The sequence below is a fragment of the Physella acuta genome, unplaced genomic scaffold (assembly GCF_028476545.2).
Source record: "Physella acuta isolate Inbredline_101_S28 unplaced genomic scaffold, ASM2847654v3 ptg000351l, whole genome shotgun sequence".
Classification (NCBI taxonomy): Eukaryota; Metazoa; Mollusca; class Gastropoda; family Physidae; genus Physella; species Physella acuta.
The window spans coordinates 66,178-94,015 of record NW_026731870.1 but is presented as its reverse complement, the minus strand read 5'-3'; the positions used below and the strand labels follow the sequence as shown (position 1 = coordinate 94,015).

The 27,838-nt window shown below is 31.2% G+C and overlaps 3 protein-coding genes across 5 annotated transcripts; 1 reads left to right on the top strand and 2 right to left on the bottom strand.

Moving 5' to 3' along the window:
* Positions 1-2,565: 2,565 nt before the first annotated feature.
* LOC131941169 (zinc transporter 7) lies at positions 2,566-12,051 on the bottom strand. Of its 2 annotated transcripts, XM_059300178.1 has the most exons (11): positions 11,880-12,051; positions 8,867-9,060; positions 8,259-8,474; positions 8,063-8,150; positions 7,392-7,512; positions 7,129-7,167; positions 6,791-6,979; positions 6,417-6,552; positions 6,219-6,309; positions 5,937-6,086; positions 2,566-5,798 (listed from the first exon to the last, which is right to left on the bottom strand). In XM_059300178.1, the coding sequence occupies exons 2-11, from the start codon at positions 9,007-9,009 to the stop codon at positions 5,751-5,753; spliced, it is 1,221 nt and encodes a 406-aa protein (XP_059156161.1). In that variant the 5' UTR covers positions 9,010-9,060; positions 11,880-12,051; the 3' UTR covers positions 2,566-5,750. The 2 variants fall into 2 exon arrangements, with proteins under 2 accessions (XP_059156161.1, XP_059156162.1); XM_059300179.1 differs by lacking the exon at positions 8,867-9,060.
* A 190-nt stretch (positions 12,052-12,241) lies between these two features.
* On the top strand, positions 12,242-19,434 carry LOC131941172 (NAD kinase 2, mitochondrial). The gene is made up of 9 exons (XM_059300182.1): positions 12,242-12,739; positions 14,263-14,351; positions 14,467-14,637; positions 15,063-15,152; positions 15,750-15,989; positions 16,350-16,501; positions 16,934-17,074; positions 17,321-17,360; positions 17,857-19,434. Exons 1-9 carry the CDS (start codon positions 12,416-12,418, stop codon positions 17,990-17,992), a joined length of 1,383 nt encoding a protein of 460 aa, XP_059156165.1. The 5' UTR covers positions 12,242-12,415; the 3' UTR covers positions 17,993-19,434.
* A 1,859-nt stretch (positions 19,435-21,293) lies between these two features.
* On the bottom strand, positions 21,294-27,809 carry LOC131941170 (diphthine methyl ester synthase-like). 2 transcript variants are annotated; one of them, XM_059300181.1, is made up of 8 exons: positions 27,707-27,809; positions 23,463-23,523; positions 23,287-23,350; positions 23,057-23,165; positions 22,423-22,543; positions 22,085-22,124; positions 21,848-21,954; positions 21,294-21,746 (listed from the first exon to the last, which is right to left on the bottom strand). In XM_059300181.1, exons 1-8 carry the CDS (start codon positions 27,713-27,715, stop codon positions 21,526-21,528), a joined length of 732 nt encoding a protein of 243 aa, XP_059156164.1. In that variant the 5' UTR covers positions 27,716-27,809; the 3' UTR covers positions 21,294-21,525. The 2 variants fall into 2 exon arrangements, with proteins under 2 accessions (XP_059156164.1, XP_059156163.1); XM_059300180.1 differs by lacking the exon at positions 27,707-27,809 and adding an exon at positions 27,317-27,502 and having other exon boundaries at positions 21,300-21,746.
* Positions 27,810-27,838: the final 29 nt, after the last annotated feature.

Here is a 27,838-nt window from a genome sequence, read left to right as displayed (position 1 = left end):
ACCTCGCTACGCCACTGTATCAGAGTTTCTTTCAGGCATCACTAGAAAGTCTACCGCCCCCCCTAACGAAATGGAATTTATATAGAAAACATACTTTTAGCAGTGACGCCCCCCCCCTGAAAATTCCAAGTGCCCCCCCCCCCCGAGAAAAAAAGTCTGGAAAAAATTCTGTGGCCTATATCTATCTAATCTATCTACCTACAGTGTTTTCTTCCAGACTTTTTTCTCCGGGGGGGGGGGGGCACTTGAAATTTTCGGGGGGGGGGGGCGGTAGACTTTCTTCGGGGGGGGGGGACCACACTGTTAAAAGTATATATTTTATATATAAATTATATGAATTTCATTTCGTTCGGGGGGGGGGGGCGGTAAAAAAATTCGGAAGATGTCTGGAAGAAACTCTGACTACCTATCTACCTATCTATGTATCTATCTATGTATCTATGTATCTATGTATCTATGTATCTATGTATCTATGTATCTATGTATCTATTGTATCTATGTATCTATCTATCTATCTATCTATCTATCTATCTATCTATCTATCTATCTATCTATCTATCTATCTATCTATCTATCTATCTATCTATCTATCTATCTATCTATCTATCTATCTATCTATCTATCTATCTATCTATCTATCTATCTATCTATCTATCTATCTATCTATCTATCTATCTATCACAGTTTTATAAGATTACAGTTTCATATTCCTAGAAAATGCTAAAATAGTAAGATTTTTGTGATACCATAATCACATAATTTATCAAGATGATGTTATCTGATAAAATGTAATCAGTAGGAATAACCAGTGAAAATTGATCATCTTTATCAAACCAACGGGACCAGACTTTGCTCCATAATGTAAAAATTGTAAAGTTTCTATTTTGGTATTCTAGAGCAGGGGTCTCCAAACTACGGCCCGCGGGCCGGATGCGGCCCGTGAAGTCCACTCTTCTGGCCCTTGGAGATCTTTTTGTCCGCGGAAAAAAAAAAGTTCAAAACAAACTGAAAATGTAGCATTGGGTGCAAATACCATTGAAGTAATTGTGGCCAATGCCAAGCAAATGACCACCTTAAACTTAAAGACATGTTTAAATAAGGGCGGGTGGGTTTTATAGGTATTTGCCCAACGAAGACTTTCCTAATATTAGAACTTTTGCATCAAAGTAACTTTAAAATTTCGGAACAAACCAACTTTATCAAAATGAAGTAGGCCGACGTGAGAAATAATTTGAGAACAAACTTGGACCTTGAGTGTGTTGTCGGTCCCCGACAGTGTTTCTTTCAGACTTTTTTCTCGGGTGGAGGGGTCTCCGCCACCCCGATGAGATGCCTGGAAGAAACTAGGCCCCCGAACTTATATTTGATAGATAATGCGGCCCCTCGGGCTGAAAAGTTTGGAGACCCCTGTTCTAGAGCATTGTTTAAAACAGGGGTCTCCAAACTACGGCTCGCGGGCCGGGTACGGCCCTCGAAGTCATCTCATCCGGCCCGCGGAGATCTTTTTGTCCAAGGAAAAATATTTTGTTGGTGATGTCTGAGGAACTTTGCCCAGGAAAATCAAAGACATGACAGGAAGAAAATGGCCCCCGAACTGAAATTTGATAGTTAATGCGGCCCTCGGACTGAAAAGTTTGGAGACCCCTGGTTTAAAAACAACAAATAATGTTCAGTTAATTGCAAATGTTTTTAACACTCTAATGCAGTGTTTCTTCCAGACTTTTTTTTATCGGGGGGGGGGGGGGGAACTGTTAAAAAGTCTATATTGTCTATATAAATTCCATTTCGTTCGGGGGTGGGGCGGGCAGTAGACCCCCCCCCCCCTCCCCTCCGGAAGAGATGCTTGAAAGAAACTCTGCTTTAATGTCACCACCCTGTCATTAGATGGTGTCAACTATTCTTGATAATCTACATAGTCATGCCGATTAAATACAGACATTCAGTCTTTGGTTATAGTTATAGCCCTTGTGAGTGTTGAGAAAAAATCTGTCGAATTAATATCTGATCTATTACCTCAAGCCTGTTAATCTCTTTTACTACAAGCACTACTTTCATAAATAAAGCTTTATATATTTGATAGCTAACATTGGGAATTAGACCTTAAAATGGTAAAATTTTGATTACTAACATATACCCTACACAGCGATGAATCTAACAAGTCAAGGCTATTTTCCACTACTCTTAAATGGAAATATTTAAACAAAAATTTCCATCATAACTTTTGTGGAACATTTTCCTGAAAGTAAAAAAAAAAGGAAATTGGATTCCCTAAATAAATTACATGGAACCTGCACATATAAATTCTTATATAAACAAAAAAAGTGATTTCGATTGCATCTGCTCAAGATTTAACATTATTTAACTAATACAATTGATGCCTATATAGTGAAGCACTGCATAGAAATAAATCTCAGGCAAAAATTTACACCCCCCCCCCCCCCCCCAAGATAGTAATAAAAATGTTTCTGTAGTTAAATAATAAATAGTAGACTTAAGACATTACAAGCTGTAGTTTCAAAAAATCAATTATTAAGGGTTCTTAAAAAAAAAAAAAAACAAGTCCAGTTAGATGTTGCTGATCAGGTTTACATTTATTTGCAATGTTGTTTAGCATCAAAACAAAGACCACAAGATAAATTAGCTGGTGTTAAGCACAAGATTTTTCTGAATACTCTTCGAATACATGATGGTACCATTAAAAAATTTATAACTGGTAGTTATACAGTATTTGAAAACAAGACAATTCTAAGATGATAGTGAGTGAAATAACATTTAAAAAAAAAACAACCAAATTTTAAGGTGGTTTTTAAGGGAAAAACAGTACCAAAAAAGAAATAACAAACAAAAACCGAAATTAGAGTATCAATTTACAAATGAAACAGAAATAAGTTTATGTGAAAATTTAAAAATTGAATAAAATACCAACACCAGAATGATTATCATAATTGTTTTGTCATGGAATGTACACATTAGAAAACAACTGATTTTGTTCAATATTTAGCTACTGCATGAATAAATTCTAAGTGGCTTTGTATAGCTTAATAAACATTTATTCCTTCTATGAACTGAAGAAAAAAATCATATGGTCAACATAATTCTCTATACCCATTTAAAAACAACAACTGCTAAATACAGCCTGTTCAAACACTGAAATCAAAATTCATTCTCATATTTTTAACATAACTCTTCTAGATGGTAATTCTATTGAATCTAGTAAGTACCAATAAATTGAATATTATTTTCTACAAAAGAATAAATACTGGTATTAACCACATTTAGTATTTACACGAGCAGTATATGTGATCAACAGGAAGCACTTTCAATATGAAATTTTAAAAAATAAATACTTGATTTATATCAGTTCTACCATGTTTAGAGCCTAGATGATGTCAAATAGAATAAAGTAAACGTAATGATAACACTGTAACAGATTTTAAATCTTTACATTTAAAAACTGTTGACAGTTTAATTGGTCAATTTATTTATAGAAATAACTTGGTTTTTATTAACTCATTTTAAATAATTCTCAAATTTACACACAGAAAAATGCTAAAACATTGCAAGTGTAATGGTATTTTTATTTGTTGAAAAAGTTTTTTAAAATATTGTGCAAATTGGTCTCATTTTTAACGATTAAAATAATTTAAATATTTAATTAAGTTACCAACTTATCAATCCTACAAATGATAAAAAATCAGCATAATTAACGTCCACTACATAAAACATAATAGTCTGCACCTGGTGTATTCCAATATTACATTAGTCAGCTTTTAAATTAAATACTTGTTTTTAATGTTCATAAATGTAAATCTACTAATGTGTACAAAATGTATTAACAGATAACACAAGACAAACAGTAGCAGACTTTAAACAATATGAGTTCAATGACTAGACTTGTTAATTGATTATCTTTAAGAGAAGAGGACAACAAATAGGAACTGAAATTAAAAAAAAAAAGGCCTGTTTCTTAAAACATAATAAATGCATTTTTTTTGATCAAATTAGTCTTAGATAAGCGTTTGTTATACAGTGACACAGTTCCACAATCACAGCAAATAAACTTTCTACTAAAATTAAGTCTAATACTATCAGAAATATTAACTTTTTTCTCATGTAACTAATATTGCTTTCAATTAAAAAGTTACATCAGCCTCACGCTGTGAATAGCTTCTATACTGTAGATAATGAAACAATAACAAATAAGATAGTTTTTAAAAAGGTGAAAGCAGAATAATCTATTTCAGTTGATGAGAACATATTGCCACAATAATTATACAATATTTACAGTGGGCAAAAATTTTTTTTAGTAAGCTAAAACTAAAATGAATGTTGAAAGTTACAAATTGTTTCAGACAAAAAGCAAATGTTAAAAGCAACTAAAATACAGATGCAATGACACCATGTGAATAATTACTATGATACACAGTTCAGTTTGAAATAGCTATTTTACACATTTGTAAATACATTTTCAGGACTTGTAGATAAAATTACAGAAGATAGTTCTGCATTAGTATGTTAAAAATTCTTTTTTCTGTTTAAATCTAAGAAATTCAAGTATACCGGTTTTCAACCTAAAAAACTTTTTTTTAGTATTTAAATATTTTTTTTTATAGAAAAAAAGACTACACATTAAATACTTTTATATACTGTAAAAAGTAACAGGCTTTGGCATCACTAAAATCTCACAATACTGTTTGAATTTAATTCCTTCCATGAATTTAAAGACCAAAATATTCAACAAATAACAATGGCTCAGCACACCTTGATTGAAGTTATCATAATTTATCAAACAAATAATATTTTCATTATGAGCCACAAGACTGCTAAGAAACAATGTGATTTTACTTTACCCTTGGAGGTGATGAGAACAGTGCAATAAAAAGGAACTTTAAAATATATTTAACTTTTTCATATTGCTGTAAGTGTAAGATGATTAATTTGATGTGAAGTATTTACGAATGCTTTCTAAGATGTAAAATGTACAGTTCAAGCTATCTCAAGGCACAAGGCATTGGACAGCACTTAAATTCTCTAACTTATCACAATGAGAAAATTAAACACACGATAACAATAAGAAAAAAATAACAAGACCTGTCCATCACCATTATTGAACTAAATATATATATATACATACACACATGTATCTATGATATACATAGAAAATCTTCAAACAAAATATCTATACCAAACTCTCCAAAGTACTTTATCAGGTTGTAATGATACACATAAATACCTTACTAAAATGCTTGTTGATTATGTTTAACAAGTACAACAACAAAACAAATGCATGATTAAACTTTCAAAACCACATGGGCTGAATGCAGCAAGTATTTTTTAAATTAAATATTCTATACACTTTAGAAGTAGTAAAAATTGAATTGGTAATCTTTCAGTTCCATGTAACAATACACTAAGACAAATGTTAACAGATTTAAAAATATGGCTTTTTTCAATGACTAAGCTAAAAAAAAAACAATAAGTTTTTCTTAAATAAAAAAAATTAAAAGGCTAAAGGACGTAAAATTTGGAAGATTGAAAAACAATAATTGGCAAATGCATTAATCAGATTAATTTATTACACAGATGGCATTAGCAATAGTATGTGTAAATCAAGTAAGATGGAGGTCAAACTATTAACTAAAGTAGTAGCTAAGATCAATTTAATTTTCTATTGACTTCTGCATGTAAAATATAAGCATAACATTGAGAGCTTTGCAATCCAGTTAAAACAACATCCTCAATCATCAGATCTACATTGGAGAGTGGTCTATCTGTACATATAGTTGCCTCACCCCAGCCTGAAGAAAACAATTGAACATTCTTACACCAGAAATAAAAATGACTGTAACAATGGAGATTTAATTATTACTTTAATTATCAATTTTAAAAAAAAATTCCATTCTGTAATTAAACATTAAAGCTATTTAACGGCTTACCTGTGTAAAAATATTATGTGTTTGGCTAAGAATGTATTTAGTGTCGGCATTGGTGGCCACCTCCAGTTTTATTGTTCCTATATACACATCTGTGCACAAGGTCCAAAAATGTGGTTCCTGTACACTATACACACCTTCAAGTTGGCTCACCTGAGTATGAAAGATTACATTACAACATTCCCCAACTATTTTTCCAACATGGCAAGTTATAGCAATTTACTAGTATGTTGTTAAATTGAGCAACCATTGCATCTTAAAATGAGATAAGTAAGATGTACATACCCTTTGGTAACAGCTAGGTAACACATGGTCTAATGGTCGTGGTGTCCTCTGCATTAGAATACCTATGGAGTCTCGCAGTAAGGGCAACACACTGGAAAAAAAATTTCACTACATTCAGGCAAATAACACCTACAGGTGGCGGCTTTGTGTAATACTTTGAAATCACATCTGAAGATGTGTAAACAGAGTGACACTCACCTCATGCCAATTAGAACAGCTATAAACATAGAGCACACTGGGTCAGCAATCATCCACCCAAACTGATGTATAAGAGCTGATGATATAATTACACCAACACTGCCCAATGTGTCAGCCAAAATATGGAGAAAAACACCTGAAAAGTGAAGAAAAAAAACCCACTGAAATTTTCTACCTAATCCAAATTTTTAAAAAGCTGAAGATATATGCAATGACATACTTTCATTATATCAGGAAGCTGCGATCTATAGAAATGATGATAATCAAATACTATACTGTATTATTTTGATTTCTCTCGTATATATTTTCATGTTTTTTCTAGGGTTGTCAATAAACTAGATTTTTGATGTGCCAATAGGGGTAATGCCACTCACCTTGCATTATCTGTGCCTGTGCAACTTTGGCAGTATTGCTTGGTATTGGAGCTGCTCCCCCATGGCTGTGGCCATGTCCACCGTGGCCATGGCTGTCATGACTATGTCCATGGCTTTCATGGCTGTGACCATGGCTCTCATGGCCATGACTTTCATGACTGTGGCCATGATCTTCTTCAACATCAAGGCCTTTAACAGAAAACATACAATAACAGACGTTAAAGTTAATGTCAAAATAAAACTGAGCGTAGGTAAAAAAAAGCGTAGGTATTGCTAAATTATTTGTATTTTTTAAAATGATTGAACAAAATACATTCAACAAATTATACTTGACTTACCTAATCCATGGCTATGAGATCCATGTGAATGACCGTGATCTAAAGGGGGAAAAAATAAATGAAATAGTATCAATGGCAAGGAAAGGGGCATGTGAACTAGTAAATTATTAAACAGAACTTAAAATTATAAATAAAACTCTAAAAAAAAAAGTGTGGTGCAAACACTATTAAAACACCACTTTTGAAGAAGCTAGTGATATGAAATAGGAAAACCTTTAGTATGAATAACATGAAGTGTTTATTTTAAATAATTGCACAATTACCTCCACCTCCATGAGAGTGCCCATGTTGAAATGCAAAGATGCCAACAAGATTAACAATAAAGCCTCCCACTGATACTAGGAAAAGGCGCTCATGTTTCACTTCTGGAGGTTCAACAGCTCTCTAGCAGGGGAAAAGAAATATAATACTATATGGATCTAAATACATTTCAGTTTTAAAAAATAGTTTTCCAATTAACCAGACTTAGGTTGCGTGATTCTATATCAGGTTACACAATCCAAAATATTTCCCAAGTAGATTTTTATTATTATGCAATGCCATATATGCATAATTTGCCTAACTTGTTTGCTTTAACATACTCTTTCTAGGATACACCACATATGGTTTATGATATTTAAACTCTTGGTAAATAATTTAGCTCAGCTACCATAGAAACAATGCCAAGAAGCAGTCTGCAACTATATAACAAACAAACATAACATATGTGATCCCTAGACAGAAAGGTGCATAGAAAACTTTTTATTTATGTAATAAACATCAACATTCTTGATTATTATGTAATAAACATCAGTGGCTACAATTCTTAATAGGGTGACAACACTCTAAATTTGATATACTTTTGAGCATTGACTGGATTATGAGACCAAGTAATAAGGAACTAAATCATTTCATAATCTTGAAAGAACAAGTGTATAAATAAATTAAAGCTTACCTCCACAGCCTCAGAGAATATGAAGAATGCTATAAATAGGAGAAAAAGTCCGTTGACAAAACCAGCTAAAATCTCAGCCCGGACATATCTGGAAAAAAAAACGTTACAGTTACAACATAATCTAGTGTCTATCATTTTAAAAAAATATCATTTTCACAGACATAAAAATAAACTACAAAATTATGAATCTACATACCCATAAGAAAAGGTTTCATTAGCTCTCCATCTTGAAATAACTGATGCAACTAAACCAGCAAGCAATGCAGTGCAGTCAAAGAACATATGAAAAGAATCAGAGATGAGACCTAAGCTGTTTGTCCATATTCCATACAAGAGCTCCACAAAGGCAAATGATAAATTCAAAAGCAGGAAGCCAAGAAGTCGTCTCGATGTTTTTTCAGAAAATATTAACCTGAAAAGTAACATTTTAAAAACATGTCACACTACAATCAAACCAACTAATAAGTACAGTTCATATTAGATCTTAAAAGCTTTGAATCTTCTAATATTGATAGTTTATTAGCCTCAAAACTGTAACTCAAAGCTACAAAAAAAAAAAGTTGAAACATTGAAATATTTTAAAAAGCTAGAATTAGCTTTTTAAACAGAAAATGTAAAACAAAAAACAAACTGTACCTATTTACTCCTGCACATTTGAAAAAGGCATCCACATAGAAGAATAATAATCAATAAATATGGAATATGGGGTAAGAGGATTCAATGTGGATGTCTTTTAATCCTCAGGCAAGTTTATGAAATAGAAACAACCTGTTTTGTAAAACACGCTGAATCAACAACCCTCACCTGACTATACCTAATTTTTCAGGCCTGCAACAGTGACAGAAATTTTGATAATCGCTACGACTCAGGCCATGAAATGATGCTACACTACGCAGTTTAGTTCTTCTATGTAAATTCCCTTCAGATCTGATACGACTAAGCAACATTACAACTAGTGAAGCAGGTTTAGAAACAAGTGGAATATAAGGTTCAGGCAGCTGTTAAATAAAGTTTAGAAAGAGACATGTTTAAATCCTTTAGCTGCCACATCCATTATTTTAACTGTTTGTATTATCACTATAGTATGTTTTAATTAACTTTTAATAGAAAATGTAACTAGATTCAAGTTTGATGAACATAAGTAATTATTGAAAAAAATAAAATCAAAGGGGATCCAATGTATATTTCTTTTTAAATAGATGAATAATCTTATAAGTATAAATTAAAATAAAGAGCCTAGTGTTAGTAACCTTATAAATTAAAGAAATTAAAATAAAGAGCCTAGTGTTAGTAACCTTATAAATTAAAGACATTGCAAAAACACTGGATGTAACTGTAAGTGCATAACAAATGGTTAGATTATAAACGAAAAGAAAAACTCTGACATTTTGGACAGCTCTAAAACAAAGAACTCACAAAAATGTGAAATTTGTTTAATTTTAATTATATTCATATACATGTAAACCTCGAGTGTGTGTAGCAGTTGCAACTTTTATAAATCTCCCATAAGTAGGAGCTTAGTGAATGTTTATGTATGCAAAAGCATACAAGCAGTTAAAAGAGTGAAAAAAAAAAAAAAAACCAATTTCTAGCCACAAGTTAAATGTTATAGTATTATGGAAAATAATAGCATTATGTGTTAAGTAAAAGGTTGTTCTTGAATTTATACAACTCTTAATTTAATCATCTAACAAAAAAAAAAAAAAAAAAACAATATATGAAGAAAAAAAAAGATATTGTTCAATTTTGTGAAACACAATCAAGGGGCAATAAATCCATTAAAAAAAACTATCAAGCCCTGGACATAAGTATAGATTTTTAATGGTTTGCTCTCTTAAGGAATAAAACAGCAAAATAATAATAATTTGAATTTAAAATTTTTTTTACCAATCTGAAACCCTAGAGTTAGGGTCAGCTAAGAAAATTAACATAGTGCTGCAATAAATAATGCTGTGCCAGTAGTGGGTATCATACCATAAAGCATGCATGAAAGGCAGCAAAGGCTATAAGATGCAAAAATGTTATGGAGTCTTGATAAAAAAAAAAAAACAAATTCCAGATAGCCAAAATTTTCAAGTTTAAAATGTCTTTTTATTTTAAAACTGCATACCTAAAAAATTTAAACTCAAATTTTGCTAATCCAGAAAGGGAAAACGTGATTCTCAAATCTAGAATTCTAGGATGTCACAGAATAGTGGCACCACTGCTACTGTTTAATTTTAGCTAACAGTAAAAAAAAAATGTAGGCCGCACACCCCAATTGTACCAATTTAACCATAATAAAATCAAAACTTCAGCCATTGCAACATTATTGGTTTTATTCAACAGTAGTTGAGACTAAAATAATTGTAAACTGTTTTGGATTCTTTGGTTTGCTTTTTAAGTTCATGTGTTCCTGACTTGCTAAATACTAGCAAATAGTAGGCAATATGAAAAATAAACACATGCTAAAGTGTCATCATATTATTATATATTATTATAATGTTTTTATTAGTTAGTGTGTGTAGTGTGTTGACCATTTTCCTACAGATTTTATTTACTATATAATCAATCTATATACTTTTAAAACTTAGCTAGGTTTACAAGTTTGTATATAGTTTAGAGGTCAGAAAATCTGTAATATCATAGTGCATGTGTGTGTTAAGTTGCCTTTTGGATGTGGTGGGCCATGGGAAGTAGAGTTCACCTGTTTCTCTGACCTCAGCATATTAAAGGATAGTCTGGTCAATACCATCCTCAGCCAAAATCTGTTTTTTCAAAAGACAAAAACATGTTTGCTGAGGTGTGACATCTTTTTAGATGTGAGGGTCTGGCTTTTTGTGACAATGTGTGACAGTGTGGGAGATAAACATCTTTAAACATATATGAAACACCCCCAAACCCTTTGTTATCCCAAGAAAATTAGGTGGTCTCAGTGTTTCTTCCAGACTTTTTTTCTCCGGGGGGGCACTTGAAATTTTCAGGGGGGGGGGGGCGGTAAACTTTCTTCGGGGGCGGACACTATTAAAAGTAAATATTTTCCATATTTTCTATATAAATTGGGGGTAAAAAATTGGGGGGGGGGGGGGGGGGGGGGGAAGAGATGCATGGAAGAAACTCTGGGTGGTCTGGATGACTATTACAAATCCCAAAAAAACAACGTTTATTTCGGTTTAATAAATGGAAATTTATCAGAACATTTCTAAAATATTGTATTTATTTTTAAAGCTCCCACAATTTTGGCAGCTGATATTTTCCTCATGATAAACATGTAAATTAATATTGAAACGTAAACGAATGCCAAAAGGAAATGGTGACCAAGACACATTTTTTTCATAATTTAGCTGAACAATTCTGGAATGGTGGGACTGCAAAATGACTTAAACTACGACTATGTAGTATGTAGTATGTAGTTAGTATGGCAAGTTACTAGTATACTATGATGATAGAACACTAGCGTCAAAGTAAAAATGAGGAAATAATACCGATCAACATTTCAATTAAAAATGAAAGAGCAGATAAGCCAAAATAAAAATGAACATCAACACTTCACTTTTATTTCGATTATTTTAGAATTTTAGATCCATGCCAATAAATTCGGCCCTTCTCAGCCAACTGATCCGATATCAATAGACTAGAACTAAGATTAAAAACAAATAATCTCATCTGATAGATCTAGAATCTATAACTCTATCGTAAAACATAAAATAAAATAGGCATAAAATTTCAAGTAGGCACGGTTCATTAACCTAAAACCTTGCATTACAAAAAAACCGTGCCGTACACAAAATAAAAAAAAAGAGCAAAAGACAGCTTAGACATGATCTAGATTAGTTACCTGATCCAACCGCAAAGTTTTTCTTTTATTTTCGATCCAGGCCGGTACTTATCGCCAGTATGCAAAGGGAGCATTTCAATCCACAACAATATTTGTCAGCATCAACAATAAAGACTATGATGACATGCCACGATTTTGAGCACCGACACAGTCGGCGAAAACAACACAGCTGTCGTGGCCTTATGAAGCAGAGCTACATTTTCTTCGTATTTTTAATTAAAACTACTTTTGTCATTTTGATAAGGATAATGTAGATTTTCTAGATAAATTTAATCAACTATTCAAATATAATTAATTCTTTAAGCTAGTAAACAACAAATCCGAAAACTTACTTAACTTTAGCTTTACTTAAAAAGAAAATGGCTGTTACCTTCCAAACAAAACAAACAGAATAGATATTCCGCATGATATGCCAATGCTACGTTTAAGACTGACGCCAAATTAGGCCTAGTTGATGTTTTATTAAATTTAAAATAAATGCATTCAAAACACCCATCTAAATAATCTTGTTGAAATTTGTATAAATCTCTAAAGATATGCGAAGTGCGACTATTACAAGAGTTTTGCTGGTTTCGAAATGGAAAAATTATAAAACTTGTTCCCTTTCACCAGCCTTTTCGAAAAATGACTTTCGCTTACACATGAACTGGTCTACCAGATCTTGTTCTGAAGTAAGATGCAAAAGCAAGTATGGTTTAGATGTTGCAGATTCTAAGAACCATGGACAAAGACTTCGTTTAAGTGAAGATGTAGAGCCAGTTTTCCAACCCAAACGTGCTGTCATTTTAACTAAAATGACAAGATTTGAGTATGAAAGAAAACTGTGTCAATCAATGACAGATAATGAATTTAAGGAATATGTAAGCACTTTTATTAACATTACTCATTACTAGTTCACACAGTGAAAAAAAAGTATGATTGAGGATACTGTTGTCAAATTTTAGACTTATAGTATAGACAGTCTTCAAACTATAGATTATTATAGATAGTTTACTACATGTAACATTGTTACATTAGTTAAGGTTAATGATGATATTTTGAATCGACCCTTTGAATCCCGGACAGATCGTCCCCCCCTCAGAGAGTGGAGAGGGTGGGTGGGATTTTACTGTCTACCATCTGCTCAAGTGAAGAGATGTGAGCAAAAATTTTACCACACACAAAACTTTTTTATGTCGCTTGACATACTGCTATTGATCATCATTTGCTTTCAGTTCTGTTGACTTTCAACACCACCATGCTCTTAAATCTGTATTTTTCTGTTGGTAGTAGCTGCCTAAGATTTTTAGCAGCCCATAAATATTAAATATTTGAGTTATGAAATGTCTTCATTAACTGGTGATTCTGCAACTGTCTAATTTTTTATCTAGGTTTTTACCACTTTGACATTTTGAGTCTTGCAAGTTTCATTTTACAAATACCTGTGTGGACATCATAAACTGATGATCCCTAATATTTATATGCAACACCCATATTTTGAATGTTGGAAAAGTACTCCAATAGTAATAATAGTTAAGTTTGGTATTAATAATCTATGACTTGACGTAACCTTATTTAGCTTTAGTTCCAGATTTCTCTGAAAGTTTATAAAAACAAATTTTAAAACTAAATCTTTTAGTAAAAGATGAAAAAATTAAGAAATTTGCAAAAGCGGGAACACTTGAAAATGTACTTTTTTGTCTTTAATATATCTACATTGCTATCATGGATCACATTTGTAAGAGAAACTTTGACTGACTAGGATTCAATCAGGGTCCATCTCTCTTCCAGTAAATGTTAGTTTATGGGACAGCATGGCCTAAGCAGTAGAGCACTAGGCTGCAAACCCGAAAGTCTTGAGTTCAAATCTGGGTTCAAGTCAGTAGAGCATCCCTGAATCCACCCCACTTTGACGGGTAACTCATGTTAGGGAAAGTAAAGGCGGTTGGACAAAGCTCTTCCCTTCATATGCTGAGATCAAAAAACATATGAGCTCTACTTCATCTGCTCAATGGATTGCTAAGTCTAAAAAGGATTCTGTACTTATGACCTAGTTTGTTTTCATTTAATTTACATATCATTGGGCAATTAGAAAAAAATGTCTTTGGCGCAAGATTTTTTTTTTAATTACCGAAACCAGTAATCACCTGTTTCAAAACAATGCCTACAATTTTTTTAATTAATTAAAATCCCCATTGAGAGTTTTCTGGGCTATTGCCATTCTTAAAATTTCAAACAGGATGAAACATTGTGCTATTATTTACTGTGTCATAACTATTCATACACATTGTTGTGAGTTTTAAATAGTTTTAATTTTGAAAGTTAGTTTTTAAAATTATCTGTCTCTACATTTTCAGCAAAATTTAAACCCTTATTTACATTATTGTCTTTTCCAAATTTTTAGCTTAATTCTAAAGATTCAGATTATGTGGGTCTTCTTGATCGTCATAAAAATCATTATGCAGCTCTAGATATAGTCCGAAAAGAGCTTTTGTAAGTATTAAAAATGCATTCAGTCTTTACCTAATATAAATAAATAAAGTTTATGATTAAACTACTTATAATCAATATCTAGATTATAATGGTGATTTAATTTTTAAAATTTCAGGAATGCAAATATTGAAACAAGAATAGTTCACAGATTTGATTTAGTTCAAAGTGTTGTAGACTGGGCTGATGTGGTATTCACTGCTGGTGGGGATGGAACATATCTTTTGGCTGCCAATAAGTTTATCAATACCAGCAAGCCTCTGATTGGAATTAATACAGACCCCGAAAGGTATCAACAGACGCTTTGTTTACAAATTTAAAAAAAAATAATTCTGATATCAGTTTTTAAATGTTTTACCCATCATAACTAAAATACACCCCCTAGAGATATACTTCAGCCAACACCCCCTTCCTTCCCCTATGATTGCAATTTTGGTTCAGTGTAAAACAATTTTTTAACTGAGATGGGTTCAGATTTAGTATATTGAACAAATGTATCTAATACTTTTCACAAAAAAAATTTACAATTAGAACATTCCTTCCAAAAATTTCCTTATTTTCAATGTGGAATTGTGACTCTTTTAACACCAATTAAGCTCCTCTTCCATTCATCAAACATTGAGGCATGAGTCTGAACCCTCCTTCCTCTAGAGAGACATTATTGATGTAAAACCACTTGCATAAAATTGACTGAAAATAAAACTTTATCATCAGATCAGAGGGTCATTTGTGTCTCCCCAAAGTTGACTACCCAGCTACTAAATTTGCAAGTGCTCTAAAGAAGCTTCTGGCTGGTGATTTTGGGTGAGTTAAAATTTTTAGATTCTATTAATTGGTCATAAAAGTACAGTTTAAAAAATGCAGATTAGCCTTTCATAAATTTTGACAGTCCTTAATCTAGTATAAGAGATAGTAATAGTTTAAAAAAAAACAGTGACTTTATTTCTATTAATGTCATGGCATATCTTTTCAGCTACAGATAAATTAGTACTGATTTGAATTTAATTATGATCTTTAATTAAATAATATAGGGTGCCTTGTGAGGCAGCTAAAGAAAAGTTCACCTGTTTTCATAGTCATGGCATTAGTTTGTGTGGCCATCTAAATACCCAGCTGCCTATACTACCTTTGAAGGTACTATCCAGAGCTGTGTTGGCTCAAGGAAGTTGTCTAGACTCTAAAGATAAACCCTGGTTTATTCCATGGTTTGTGCCTGGTTGACATAAAAAATTGGGCACTTGACAGCATGATCACCATGCCCATTAAATATTGATTTATTTTTTTGAAAGTCTAACAACTTTCAGTTTAACATTATCTTTTAGAAATATAATTTATATATTACTGTAGGTTAATCCAACAATGTTGAACAAATAATGAAAGATAACTTTGGTATGCACGCAGATGGAAATGGAGACAGCGTATACAAGTTACCATGTCTGGAAGACATATAAATGATGAACCCATTGAGCTACATGACCAGCAGTTGATATTCCCTGAACATCGGTTCACAGAACATATAGCTGAGGATGAGCAAGTGAGGGTCCTGAAACAAAATAGTAACGAGACTATGCTTTTTCCAACAAGAACTTTGCCATGTCTAGCATTAAATGAATGTTTCATTGGAGAATCTCTCTCTTCAAGGTAAAGTATAGAGCACACACTAAATCTGTCTATTGCTTGTTTTTTAACAGAATAATATATTTATTATCAAATAAGGTTATTTGAAAATTAAGGTGCAGATTTAAATATCAAGCCCCCAATATTATTGTTTCTATGTAAAGCATACCACATTTTTGAAGATTTCTGCAAAAAAAAAAATGAGTATTGAAAAATACAAAGTTTTTTTATAATGAAACATTACTGCTTTATATCAATTAAACTTTATCTGGGGATTTTGTTAAACTTACTAACCAGAAACTTTGTTGTTTGATTATTTCTCTTTGTAGATATGTTTAATTTTGATAAAAATGAGTTGTTGAAAATATATAATTTCTTATCTAGAGTCTCCTACTATGAGTTCTCAACAGACACAATAGCAAAAGAAAAACAGAAGAGTTCTGGTGTAACTATTTGTACAGGGACTGGCTCAAGTTCATGGCATTTTCACATAAATCACCTTTCACTGTGCTCAGTACAAAAAGTTTTGTCTATTGGTTAGTATATCAAGAATGCCCCCTTTTTCCTTTATAAATTTTAGTTAATAGTTGTAAAGTAATATTTTTATTCTTTCAACTTATTTTACACAACTTTACTATTTTCTGCAATTTCTTCCCTCTGGTATTTTTAATATCTTAATAAGTGTTTACATGCAGTTCTGAAGTGTTTAAAATAACGTTTTGCAAGTAATTATATTGATGGCATGACCTAGATATGTGATTAAAACAGATTAAAAATTCAGCAAAACAATTGGAGAACACAGAAAATATCAGACGCCAAGAGAGTTGTAGTGGCAATTTGGGACTGCAGATATTGTACAAGATAGAAAAAATGTTACTAAGTATTGATAATTAATACCTGCTGATTGTTGGTGTTTTTTGTTTTTTTAGAGTTGTCAGTAACATTCTGAAATGTTATTTTTTATCCAGCTAATGAGGTTTCTGGTGCTAACTTCCCTGTGAGGGATCAGGCTTTGACAGAGACAGTAATGAACTCATTTAATAGAAGTTTGAGATTTGACCCAAGCGAACCACATATGGCATACACTATTAGAGATCCTATTCGAAATGGTACATACATTCAATTAGACATCTTTTAATTGTTTTGATTTTGATTCATAAATTATACCATTTTATATCAACTTTTATAATGATTTGCATTATAGTCAATTTTGTATCTTTAGATATTAAGTGGAGTTCCGTCAACAGTTAATTTTAGAGTACTGGTTATTAATTTATTTTGAATTTTCCTTGCTGTACATAAATGTTATTATTAAGTGTGGAGTTGCTGATGTTTATTTTTTTTCTTAAATTTAGCTGTTTTCAATGTTGAGCGTACAAGTGGATTTGCTAAAAAGTAAGTGGCCAGCTTGCTTTTAGTACAGTTTGTCATCAACTTACTTTAAAAATGTAATATGCAGTTTTTTCAAAGCTGAGAAATTAAGTCATAGAGTCATTTAAAAATAAACAGGAAAGCTATTTTTACAGAATCACTAAAATAAAAATTTATAATGTTTGAAAATAATTCAAACCTTTGCCTAAAAGTCCTCTCATACTAAATGCATGTTTTCTTGGTCATAAAATAAATGGTATTTGAAAAGTAACTCAAATATATAAATATTGTATATATTCTTGTATTTTGCTAGACAATTGAGCAAGTCATAAAAACTAATTATGAGTCAGCTGCTACCAATTTCAGATAAAAATTTGCTAGCTTCAGTTTAGAAACACTATGTCAAGGGTTACCCTCTTTACTAATATCCTGCAACCTGGTTCTTAAAAGCACTTACCTTTTGTCTTAAAGTTTAAGGACTCTTAATTATTTCATTTAAAATGTACTATTTTGCTTCCAGAATAACTATCAGGTCAAGGATGTGGGATGCTTGCTTGGTGATAGATGGAGGAATGTCTTTCAAATTTAATGATGGAGCTGTGGCTACCTTTGAGATAGCAGAGAATAATGCCCTGCGCACTGTGACTTTGGATTAAATTTTTGACGTCATTGTCTGTTTGCTGTGCACTTTTTGATCTTAAGTTGTTTTACCGAATAGATCTTAGAAGTTTTGCTTGGTCAGATTTTATTGTGAGATAACTTGTCATATTTGTTGTTTTAAAGGAGCAAGTTCTAACTCAAGTTCACCCTAAAAAGTTTTTTTTAATGAAATTGAGTTTTGTGCTGATACCTTACTGTCCCTTATTGCTTTAATATTAAAGTAAATTTACTTATAATTAATACTCTTTTGTGTAGTTTTGTAATTTAAATACTAAAACTATTGTAAATGTTAAAAAAGAGAAAAAGAAAGAAAAAAGCCTTAAAATTATTACTAAAATTATTTTCCTGAGTTTTTCTTTTTACCTCTGTACTTAATTTTTTTTTTCATTTAAAAGGTTTTTCATAGCTGGAGATGTAGTTACATTGTTTTTAAAAAAAATCTGCACCATATCAGTTAAATAACAGTAACAGAAAAAACTAATATTTACATTTTATCAACATTTTTTTAATTGTTCAGTTTTCACACTTAAAAGTATCTTTTTTAAATTATGAATATAAGTTCCTTGTTCATTTGTTATTATAATACTTTAATATCTTTGTGTTTAAAAATTCAAACAAATAATGCTATTCTTATGTTTAGCCTTGGTATTTTTAATACACATGTATAATAATCTGGACAATTAATGTTTGTATTGAATAATTTCTTTTACATTTTGGCAATAAGTTTAATAAATTGTGTATATACTTACTGGATAAAGTATTCTATCTATGTGTAATGTACTGTGTTTTTTTTGTTGTAATTCACTGTAGAAAAAATTCACTAGTTTTTCCTCAAAAATAATCACACCAAAATTGAATCATATTACAAATGTTCATATTTACATTTCATCAAAGTATACATAATTATTTTATTTCAGTACTCATTAAGATTATGTGATATACTGTAATTATGCAAGCAACTTCTATTGAATGGCCTGAACATTTCTAGATGCAGGAATCTTAAAGAATTCTTATAGATTTTTCTATCCTAAAAAAGCATTTGAAATTTATAGAGGACTAACAATCACTGTTATTAATATTAGTACAAAAATGTCATTAATAAAAGTGTTTCAGATATGATATCTTTTCAATTGTTGATACTTGTCTTTAAAAAAATAATCTTATTAAATCAAAGAGTTTTAGTTAATTATTTCTAAAAAAAATATTTGATACATGTAATATTCTTATGTTAATCAACTGACTCCTTCCTTATACAAAATGTAAAAATGATTTACACTTTATTATTTTATTGATTTTGTTTTTAACAAAATATTCTGACAGAATTTCTTGTTGATTTAAAATAAAATTGTTTCTTAAAAAATGAAATGAATGCTAATTGCAAAATATTCCTGTTTTTTTCAGATCTCAGTCCTATTTTTTTAAAATAAAAAATTAGCTGTACTTATTTTGTTAGCATGACAGTTTATTGTGTTTTTCTTAAGTTATTTTTCAAAAAATGATGTGGTTTGAAATTTATATCAAACAAAATGGTTAACTCTTTAACCGTTGCATTATTAATACTACTACTCATAGATTAAAAGTACATTTAAATAAATGTTACCACTCCTAATTATCATGGTTGACTGAAAAAAATACATCTACATTTCTTGGACATTATTTTTTCTTTGAATTTGTATGACCAATAATACAAAATGCCATACTTTGCTTTATTTTATCATTGATGACATGAGATTTACACCAGATACAGCCTGGAGAGCAAATATACTAAAATGGATATCTCACTGTGATAATTAAAATCTACTGCAACCAAACCAATGTGGCTTGATGGTGATTGTATTTAAAGATCTGATCAACTTGGTGTAACAATTGTATGAGGATATATTTTTGATTGATGGTTAGTCTAGTAATGTGCATCAGTATTTGACTAGAATATATCAATTTTTGTGTGTAAATTCAGATATGCATTTTGTGGAACAATCTAAATTGTGACTTTTATGTTCTAGTCAAGAACTTTATTCTAGGTTTCTCATTGAAGCATCTAAAATATTATTTCACAGTTCAAATGTTGTAGAACATGTTTTAAATCAATGTTAAATACTAACTAATCTAGCTTACCAAATAAATTTGTTCTCAAATCTTGGAAAAAAATAATTGTACATGTATTAATATATTCTATGGTTTTAAAATATACCCTAGATTGAAGCATTTAATAACATTTTAAGTATACTATAATAAATGTTTAATGTAAGAATGTTTAGTGTCAGAGGACCCTGTACATACTTTGGTAGCATGAGTAGTTTATAACTGATTAAATTTGACTACAAAAGAACATATATTCATTTTTGGCAATTTAATGGTGTAGTGTTATAAAACTTTCAATTTATAGATGAACACAAATTAAATTGTCAAGGCACTAAAGTAATAACTGTATAGTAAATAGAATTTGATATGTAAATAAAAAAATGTTGCAGTGACTAGATATTGAGTAAACGCCTGTTTATTAAATTTGGTAAACTGTGTGCATATTTTTTATGTATAGTGATATATTTTTAAACATTTTTCCTACTGGCATAATTGGCTGTGCATTTATTTTTGTACACTTTTTACCGGTATGCAAAAATTTTGCTGAAAAGTAGTCCAAGTTCAAATTTTTAAATTCTGTCATATTATTGAGAAAGTTACCATTCTGGAAATTCATTAAATTATTTTTTAAGAAATAAAAGCTCTTAAAAATTAGTATAAATGCCTATTGTCTATCACCTGTGTATTCAATTGTTTCAAAGATTGAAACAAAAAATCTTTTTGTTAACTTCCTTATGTTCTTTTCAAGATGGCTAATTCTTATTTTACAAATGCAAAATATATAATAATATTAGCAAAAAATGAGATTGAAAATATATTGTAAAAATAAATTACATTAACATTTTCAGTTGTATTGTTATTGAATTGAACATTTACTGAAGTTTACAGCATATATTTGTCTTTTTGAATGACTTTGGATGTTATTTCTGTAATACAAATGTAACTAAATAATTTTTCATGGACAGGTTTTTTGCACTTGTTTAATCATGATTTTCTTCATAAGAAAATAAATATATTTGCTTCAATCCATTGCTTTGTTATTATGTAACTTAAACTTAATATAAGAAACATTTTTCTTGAACCAGTTCTCCTTTTGAAATTTGATATAATTTATGTATGAATTTAAGAAAACAATTTGTCTCTTTTTGAAAATTGTTTAGTATTAAAACACCTATAGAAGTATAAATCTATAATTACTTCTATCCTACTGGAATTAATGTGCCCTCTTACAATACACACTTTTACAAGTAGCAAAATCAAATGAGAATTTAAAAAAGTGTTTTCTAATTTGTGATTATAAAATAAAATGTTTAATGGTAGTCTGATCATTATTGACCTGGAAACTAAATGAGTGGGATGACTTTAAAATTACCATACTTTCAAATTACTCAAACTTTCTTCAATACATTGAAACAAACAATACATTTAATATATTTAACATGTAATGCTATATTTCATCTTTCTGCAAACAAGTCTTGACATGATCACTAACAGCAAATAGTTCTAACATCTGCTTTTCTAAGGGATGCATATGACCGGGAATGACAAGAGAATGTAAAGGTGATCCTAGGTCATAGGAGGACATTTCTTTTAAGGTCGCAGTCGCAATTTTCTGGTCCTCTGCCCCAACTCTAGCCACAGCTATGCAAATGGAATCAGTATTCAAATCTATAAAAAAAGGGATAAAATTTACTATTTATGTTAAAATGTGTGCAGTAACATAAGTTCAGAATCAAGAGTTCTAAAATTTAAAAAAAAAGAAATCTTACCAGCTTTTGTTTTCTTTTCCTCGTCCCTTCTTTCAATAATTTTTATTAGTTGCTGACAGGCCTGAGATGCACTTAGAAAACGAGGTGGTTCAAATATAGGTCGGCCTCTATGGATGCAATTTTAAAATTATGACCTCAAAATTGATGAATCGCCAAATTTTTTTAATGCAATTATCATTCATTTGTATTTTTAATTACACCTATCAATAATTGTAGGTTAATCACAAGAAAACTTACTTCATGAGGTTTTCGATAGTTTGTTCTTTCATTTTTATATCTATTGAGAGAGTAAAAGGTATTTTTATTACTTCACAAATGTTGGGCTTATGATAACTTCTCAAATAGTAATGTCACAATAGCTGCTGAATTCCTTGTCGTTACAGACTGAAGGACGTATTCAGTTTGAGTCTTGTTAATTAATTACTCATGCATTAATTACCTAATGATAGTTTTTTATAGCATACTTTTTATCATTGAAATTACTTCAATGAAAAAAAATTGTTGAGAATTTTAAAAATTAGTAAAAATAGCTGTAAGTGAAAAAACAACAACACACAATTAAAAGGAATACAAACCAAGAAGACATAAAGTGTGCATCCCTCTTTCTCTGTTGGATATAATTTTATCATAGAAACTCTCTGGTTGCCAATCATCAGTCCAGAAAACAATAGAAACTGTTTCACCATAATTGTAAAGCTGTTAGAAACAGAACTTGAGTTAAATATAAACAGATTTGTAAGAAACAAAGGCAGCATTTGCAAAAACTTTCTTTTTTTTCATTTTTGAAATATATTTCAACATGTTTTAATGCAGAATTGAGTGAGCTCAATGATATTTATGAGCATTACCATCCCTATTTTAGATTCAAGCTCAAGGAATTCAAGAACAAAATCTTTATATTCAGAAGACATATAAAGAGATGAATTCTTAGGACCATCAGGTTTGAAACAGAACTTTACACACCCTTTCTGGCAAAATATCTATATTTTAGTTTAATACCAAAAATAAGAATTCACGTTTATATCATATGCCAATGTTTATTAATAATTTTTTTTAACCTGAGAAGTTTTTATAACACTGTTACTACATTTATAATTTATAATAAAGTTCAGTTTAACAGATTATTAACAAAACTGGAATTCAAAACAGAAATGAATTTCCTACTATTATTAACATGTATGATTAAAATTGACATAGATTAGCACTTGCCTGTAACCCACAGCATCCAATTGCATTCATAATTGATGCATTATGTATAATTCTATAAGGAATATTTTTCTCTACAGCACGAAGGATCAAGTCTGTGTGAGTTGTTGCCCTTATTTAGGTAAAAAATATGAAAATTACAGTTTCAAATCAAATATCAATCTTACATGTTAAAGCTAATTAATTGCAAACAAGTAATTAGGGAATAATTAATGGAATTAAAATACAATTACCCTAAGGGGTCTCCAACTACCAAGAAAGCAACATCTACTTCATCAGCTCCAGCCATAAGCTCATCTATAATGATACAAAAATATTTTTGTCAGTTTTCTTATTCTAAAACTACTGTTTAGAAAAATAAATACAAGCTTAACCAAACAGTAAGTGTCTCAGTATAATAATATGTTACCCGAACTTAGCTCAACCATGTCCCGATCAGCCAAAATAATGTTTTTTCCATAGTAATCCTCCTGAAAATAATATTAACAGCAAATGAAGTAAATCCACAGAAGTAAGTTTAAGATTCCACCAATTTTGAATCAATCACCATTATCATTTATGAGAAGGCATATATGGGACTCCTGGAAACAGTTAGTGACCACCAAAATTTCAGTCTAATGGCAGAGAGGATTAGATAGAGCAAGACCATACAAAAACATAGAGAACTGATTTACAATTGACCTGTAAAATAGGAAAATTAAATGAGAAGGACAAGATGTCACTCAACAGGGTGTAACTTAACAATAGAGTAGTTAACTTACATCACCAGACTGGCATTGAACTTCAAAGGCCAAATGATAATAGGTTATTGGTTGCCCACAAAATTGATACAGCATAAAGTTAACTTGACTGGATAAAATGTCCCAGGACATTAGGGATCTATGGTTGACTGCATAGAAGATTGCAATGATGACGAGTAGTAGCGGATTTAGAGAAGCTAAACAAAATGACACAACGATAAAATAATTAGTTTATCGTTGTTTCCTGGCGCTCTACTATGTGTCATGAGGTTATAGAATAAAAGTAAAAGGAACTTCTTCTAAAATGTCATAAAGAGTAGGTAGGCCTAATTAAAATGATATTTTATTAATATCAAGCTGTTGACGTCAGATATCTCTAACACAACTATTGACAGCTGTGAATACGGCTTTGAACAAGTTGGTAGCCTAATTAATTATAATATTATTAATTAATAATTAATCCTGATTGCCACTAAAAGGCATTTTTTTCTTGATATAGGGTACAGTAGTAGAGTTAGAGTATAATAGGCCTTATTAAGCCTTATACTATACTATAGGCCTACTTTATTTTTAACTTATTATACTGAAATATACTGGCTTATAACTTATAATTAAATTATATAATATTAATAATATAATTACAATTAGTAGACCCATATCTATATATATAAAGCAAAGTGGTCGGGTGCCCGACAGGGCACTTCCCGGCCCCGCAGGCGCGTCGAATTTGGCATGATGGTGCCTTGGAGCGATAGAACACGAGGGCTGGTGACGGTTTGCCGAAATGTCTACGGATAGGGGGTCAAAACTGACCTCGACTGACCGGCGCCTTATATGGGCTATATTACGAAAAAAAATTTCCTCCAACGACCCCCCTTGATATTTTGTGAGGTGGTAGGAGAACGCCTTGGGGTGTCACAAAAAACTCGGCATATCTGGGAAAACTTCGTAAAGGGGTCAAAACTGACCAGTTGTATTTCCCTATATAATCTTTGTATTTTATGGGAAAAACAGAGGCTCATTTCAACGCGGATTTTAGGGTACTTAAACTCAGTATATCTGGCTAATTTTTTGCGTACTCTTAGGTGAATGGCTTGACCTTTAGGGAAAACTGTCGGTTTCACTCAAAGCCCTCGACGAGGGCTAAAAAGTGACCGCGAGTGAAATTCTCTTTATATGAGCTCTATTACTAAAAAATTTTTCCTCCGACGACCCCCCTTGATATTTTGTGAGGTGGTAGGAGAACGTCTTGGGATGTCACAAAAAACTCGGCATATCTGGGAAAACTTCGTAAAGGGGTCAAAACTGACCAGTTGTATTTCCCTATACAATCTTTGTATTTTATGGGAAAAACAGAGGCTCATTTCAACGCGGATTTTAGGGTACTTAAACTCAGTATATCTGGCTAATTTTTTGCGTACTCTTAGGTGAATGGCTTGACCTTTAGGGAAAACTGTCGGTTTCACTCAAAGCCCTCGACGAGGGCTAAAAAGTGACCGCGAGTGAAATTCTCTTTATATGAGCTCTATTACTAAAAAATTTTTCCTCCGACGACCCCCCTTGATATTTTGTGAGGTGGTAGGAGAACGTCTTGGGATGTCACAAAAAACTCGGCATATCTGGGAAAACTTCGTAAAGGGGTCAAAACTGACCAGTTGTATTTCCCTATACAATCTTTGTATTTTATGGGAAAAACATAGGGTCATTTCAACGCGGATTTTAGGATACTTAAACTCAGTATATCTGGCTAATTTTTTGCATACTCTTAGGTGAATGGCTTGACCTTTAGGGAAACTGTCGGTTTCACTCAAAGCCCTCGACGAGGGCTAAAAAGTGACCGCGAGAGAAATTCTCTTTATATGAGCTCTATTACGAAAAAAAATTGTTTTTGCATACACTACTATAGATGACTATGCCGTATGGAAAAACTGTTGGTCAGACTCAAAGCCCTCCACGAGGGCTAAAAGATGATCGAGAGTGAAATTCTCCTTATATGAGATATATATATATATAAATAGACGAACGATCCCCTTAATATTATATGACGTCGTAGACCAACCCTGGAAGGTAACAAAAAAAATTTATTCCCGTCGGAAACAGCCATTATAGTCGTTAAATATGTTCATATACCGTAATTTCTTATATAAGCATAGCAATTGTTTGTAAAAAAAAAAGTAAACAAAGACTTACATCATACGTTCAGTTTTCAAAAATTTTGTAAAATTATTATTTTTCAAATAATTGTATACTATTTTAAACAGAAACAGAAAATGATGAAGGATAGCATTTGTTTTAGTACAAAATTAAGTTGTTAATTCAGTATCCTAATTAAATAAATAAATAAATTTCAAAAGGCAGTGTAATATAAACTATGAGATATACTGTTCATGGAACCTGTGTAGTTCTAATTCCATTTTAGTTATAGATTGCGTACTTTCCTATATTTCTCTGAGAACGGTATTTAAATGACAAACAAAAACATTTTTTTTCTAAAGTTAGCATTACTTTTTAAATTAAAGCACTCCACACCCAATCCATCGCTAAATAATTAAGTATTCAAATTCTCAAATGTTATTTAAAAACCTAAGCGAAGCTAGGCAGTAGGCCTAGTTATATATATAGGCCAGTAGGTAATCTATTGTTTTGGGTAATTAAAATCGCCCGTGACTAGTCATGTGAAAAACAGGCGACTCCTTAAATTTTAATAATTATTTCACATTTTGAGGAGGATTTATGTTTTGAAAAATACAAAAATGTACCTGTTTATAAACAATTGAATTAAAACTTATCAGTAATAAATGAAGACTAGCGATGTTTCCAACAGATGCAACCATGCTCACTATAGCAGCCATCTTGTTTAAGTTTTTTTTGGTAAACTTATAGTGCGAGATTCAGGGGAAGCCACTCTATTTTATAAATGGCTGCTGTTTAAATAGCAAATTTTGCTTGCAAACGCTGCTGTTTAAAGTTAATTTCTAACCTAGGCCCTATATTACTATATTGATATATTTATTATATTTAGCCATTGCCATTGATTTAGTTAGGTTTATTAGACCCTATTCATTTATCTAGGCCTATATTATATTCTATAATATTTGACACAAATATAATAATATATCACAATATACTTCTATTAAAGTTAAAGCCTTGACAACGAGGTAACTTTTTCGAACATTACTAGATTTCTAGATCTAGCCGCGGGCGATTTTACGTACCTACGGATAGAATCTAGATAGACTCTATATCTGATAGTTGATAGTAAAAAGTTGATAGTTGATAGTTGATAGATTACCGCCAGAATGCTAGTTTATAATTTTAGGTTAATTTAATAATTTAATAAATTAATTTAATAGTCTCACCCCCCCTGAGTCTCTTAAGAAAATGATGACACTACAGACAGTGAGATAAATCTATATTTCTAAATCTAATTGTCAATTAATTGAAGTTGGAATCGAAGATCTGAGAAAGCGAAAGTAGTTGAAGAGAAGAGTTAAGAAAAAGTTTTAAAAGTAAGTAAACCCACCAGAGCTTCTTTCCCAACGGTCAGAATGGATGTGTATGCTTCTAAGTAAACTCTTTCTGCGTTTTTGATAACTTCCAAACCTTTGACCGTGATGTCTTTAGCATCCCCTAAACCTAACCCAATAAAATACAACATGGTTTTATTAATATGTTTACAAACTTCTAGGTAGCCCACCGGCATTGGCTTTTATTAGACCTATCTTTATTAAACTTTAGGAACAAAAGTTATCTTGGTATTTGATTGTTGATTGGATACTATTTTTAGCTAACACAGTTCTAGTGACGTTTAAAGGTATATCCCGGTAGAAAATATTTTTAAGCACTTTTAGGTTAGCAAATAGTTTGTGGAGCTATGACCAGTTAATGATAGCTTGAATTTTGTTATACTTACAGCATGCATTTCAATTATAACCTAATTAGATCTAAACCCTTCTCCATTCTTCTTTGACAAACTCCTATAATACAAAATTGGGGTATCCTCGGCCTCGTTTCCATTGTCATACTTTTGTAATATTTTAACCAA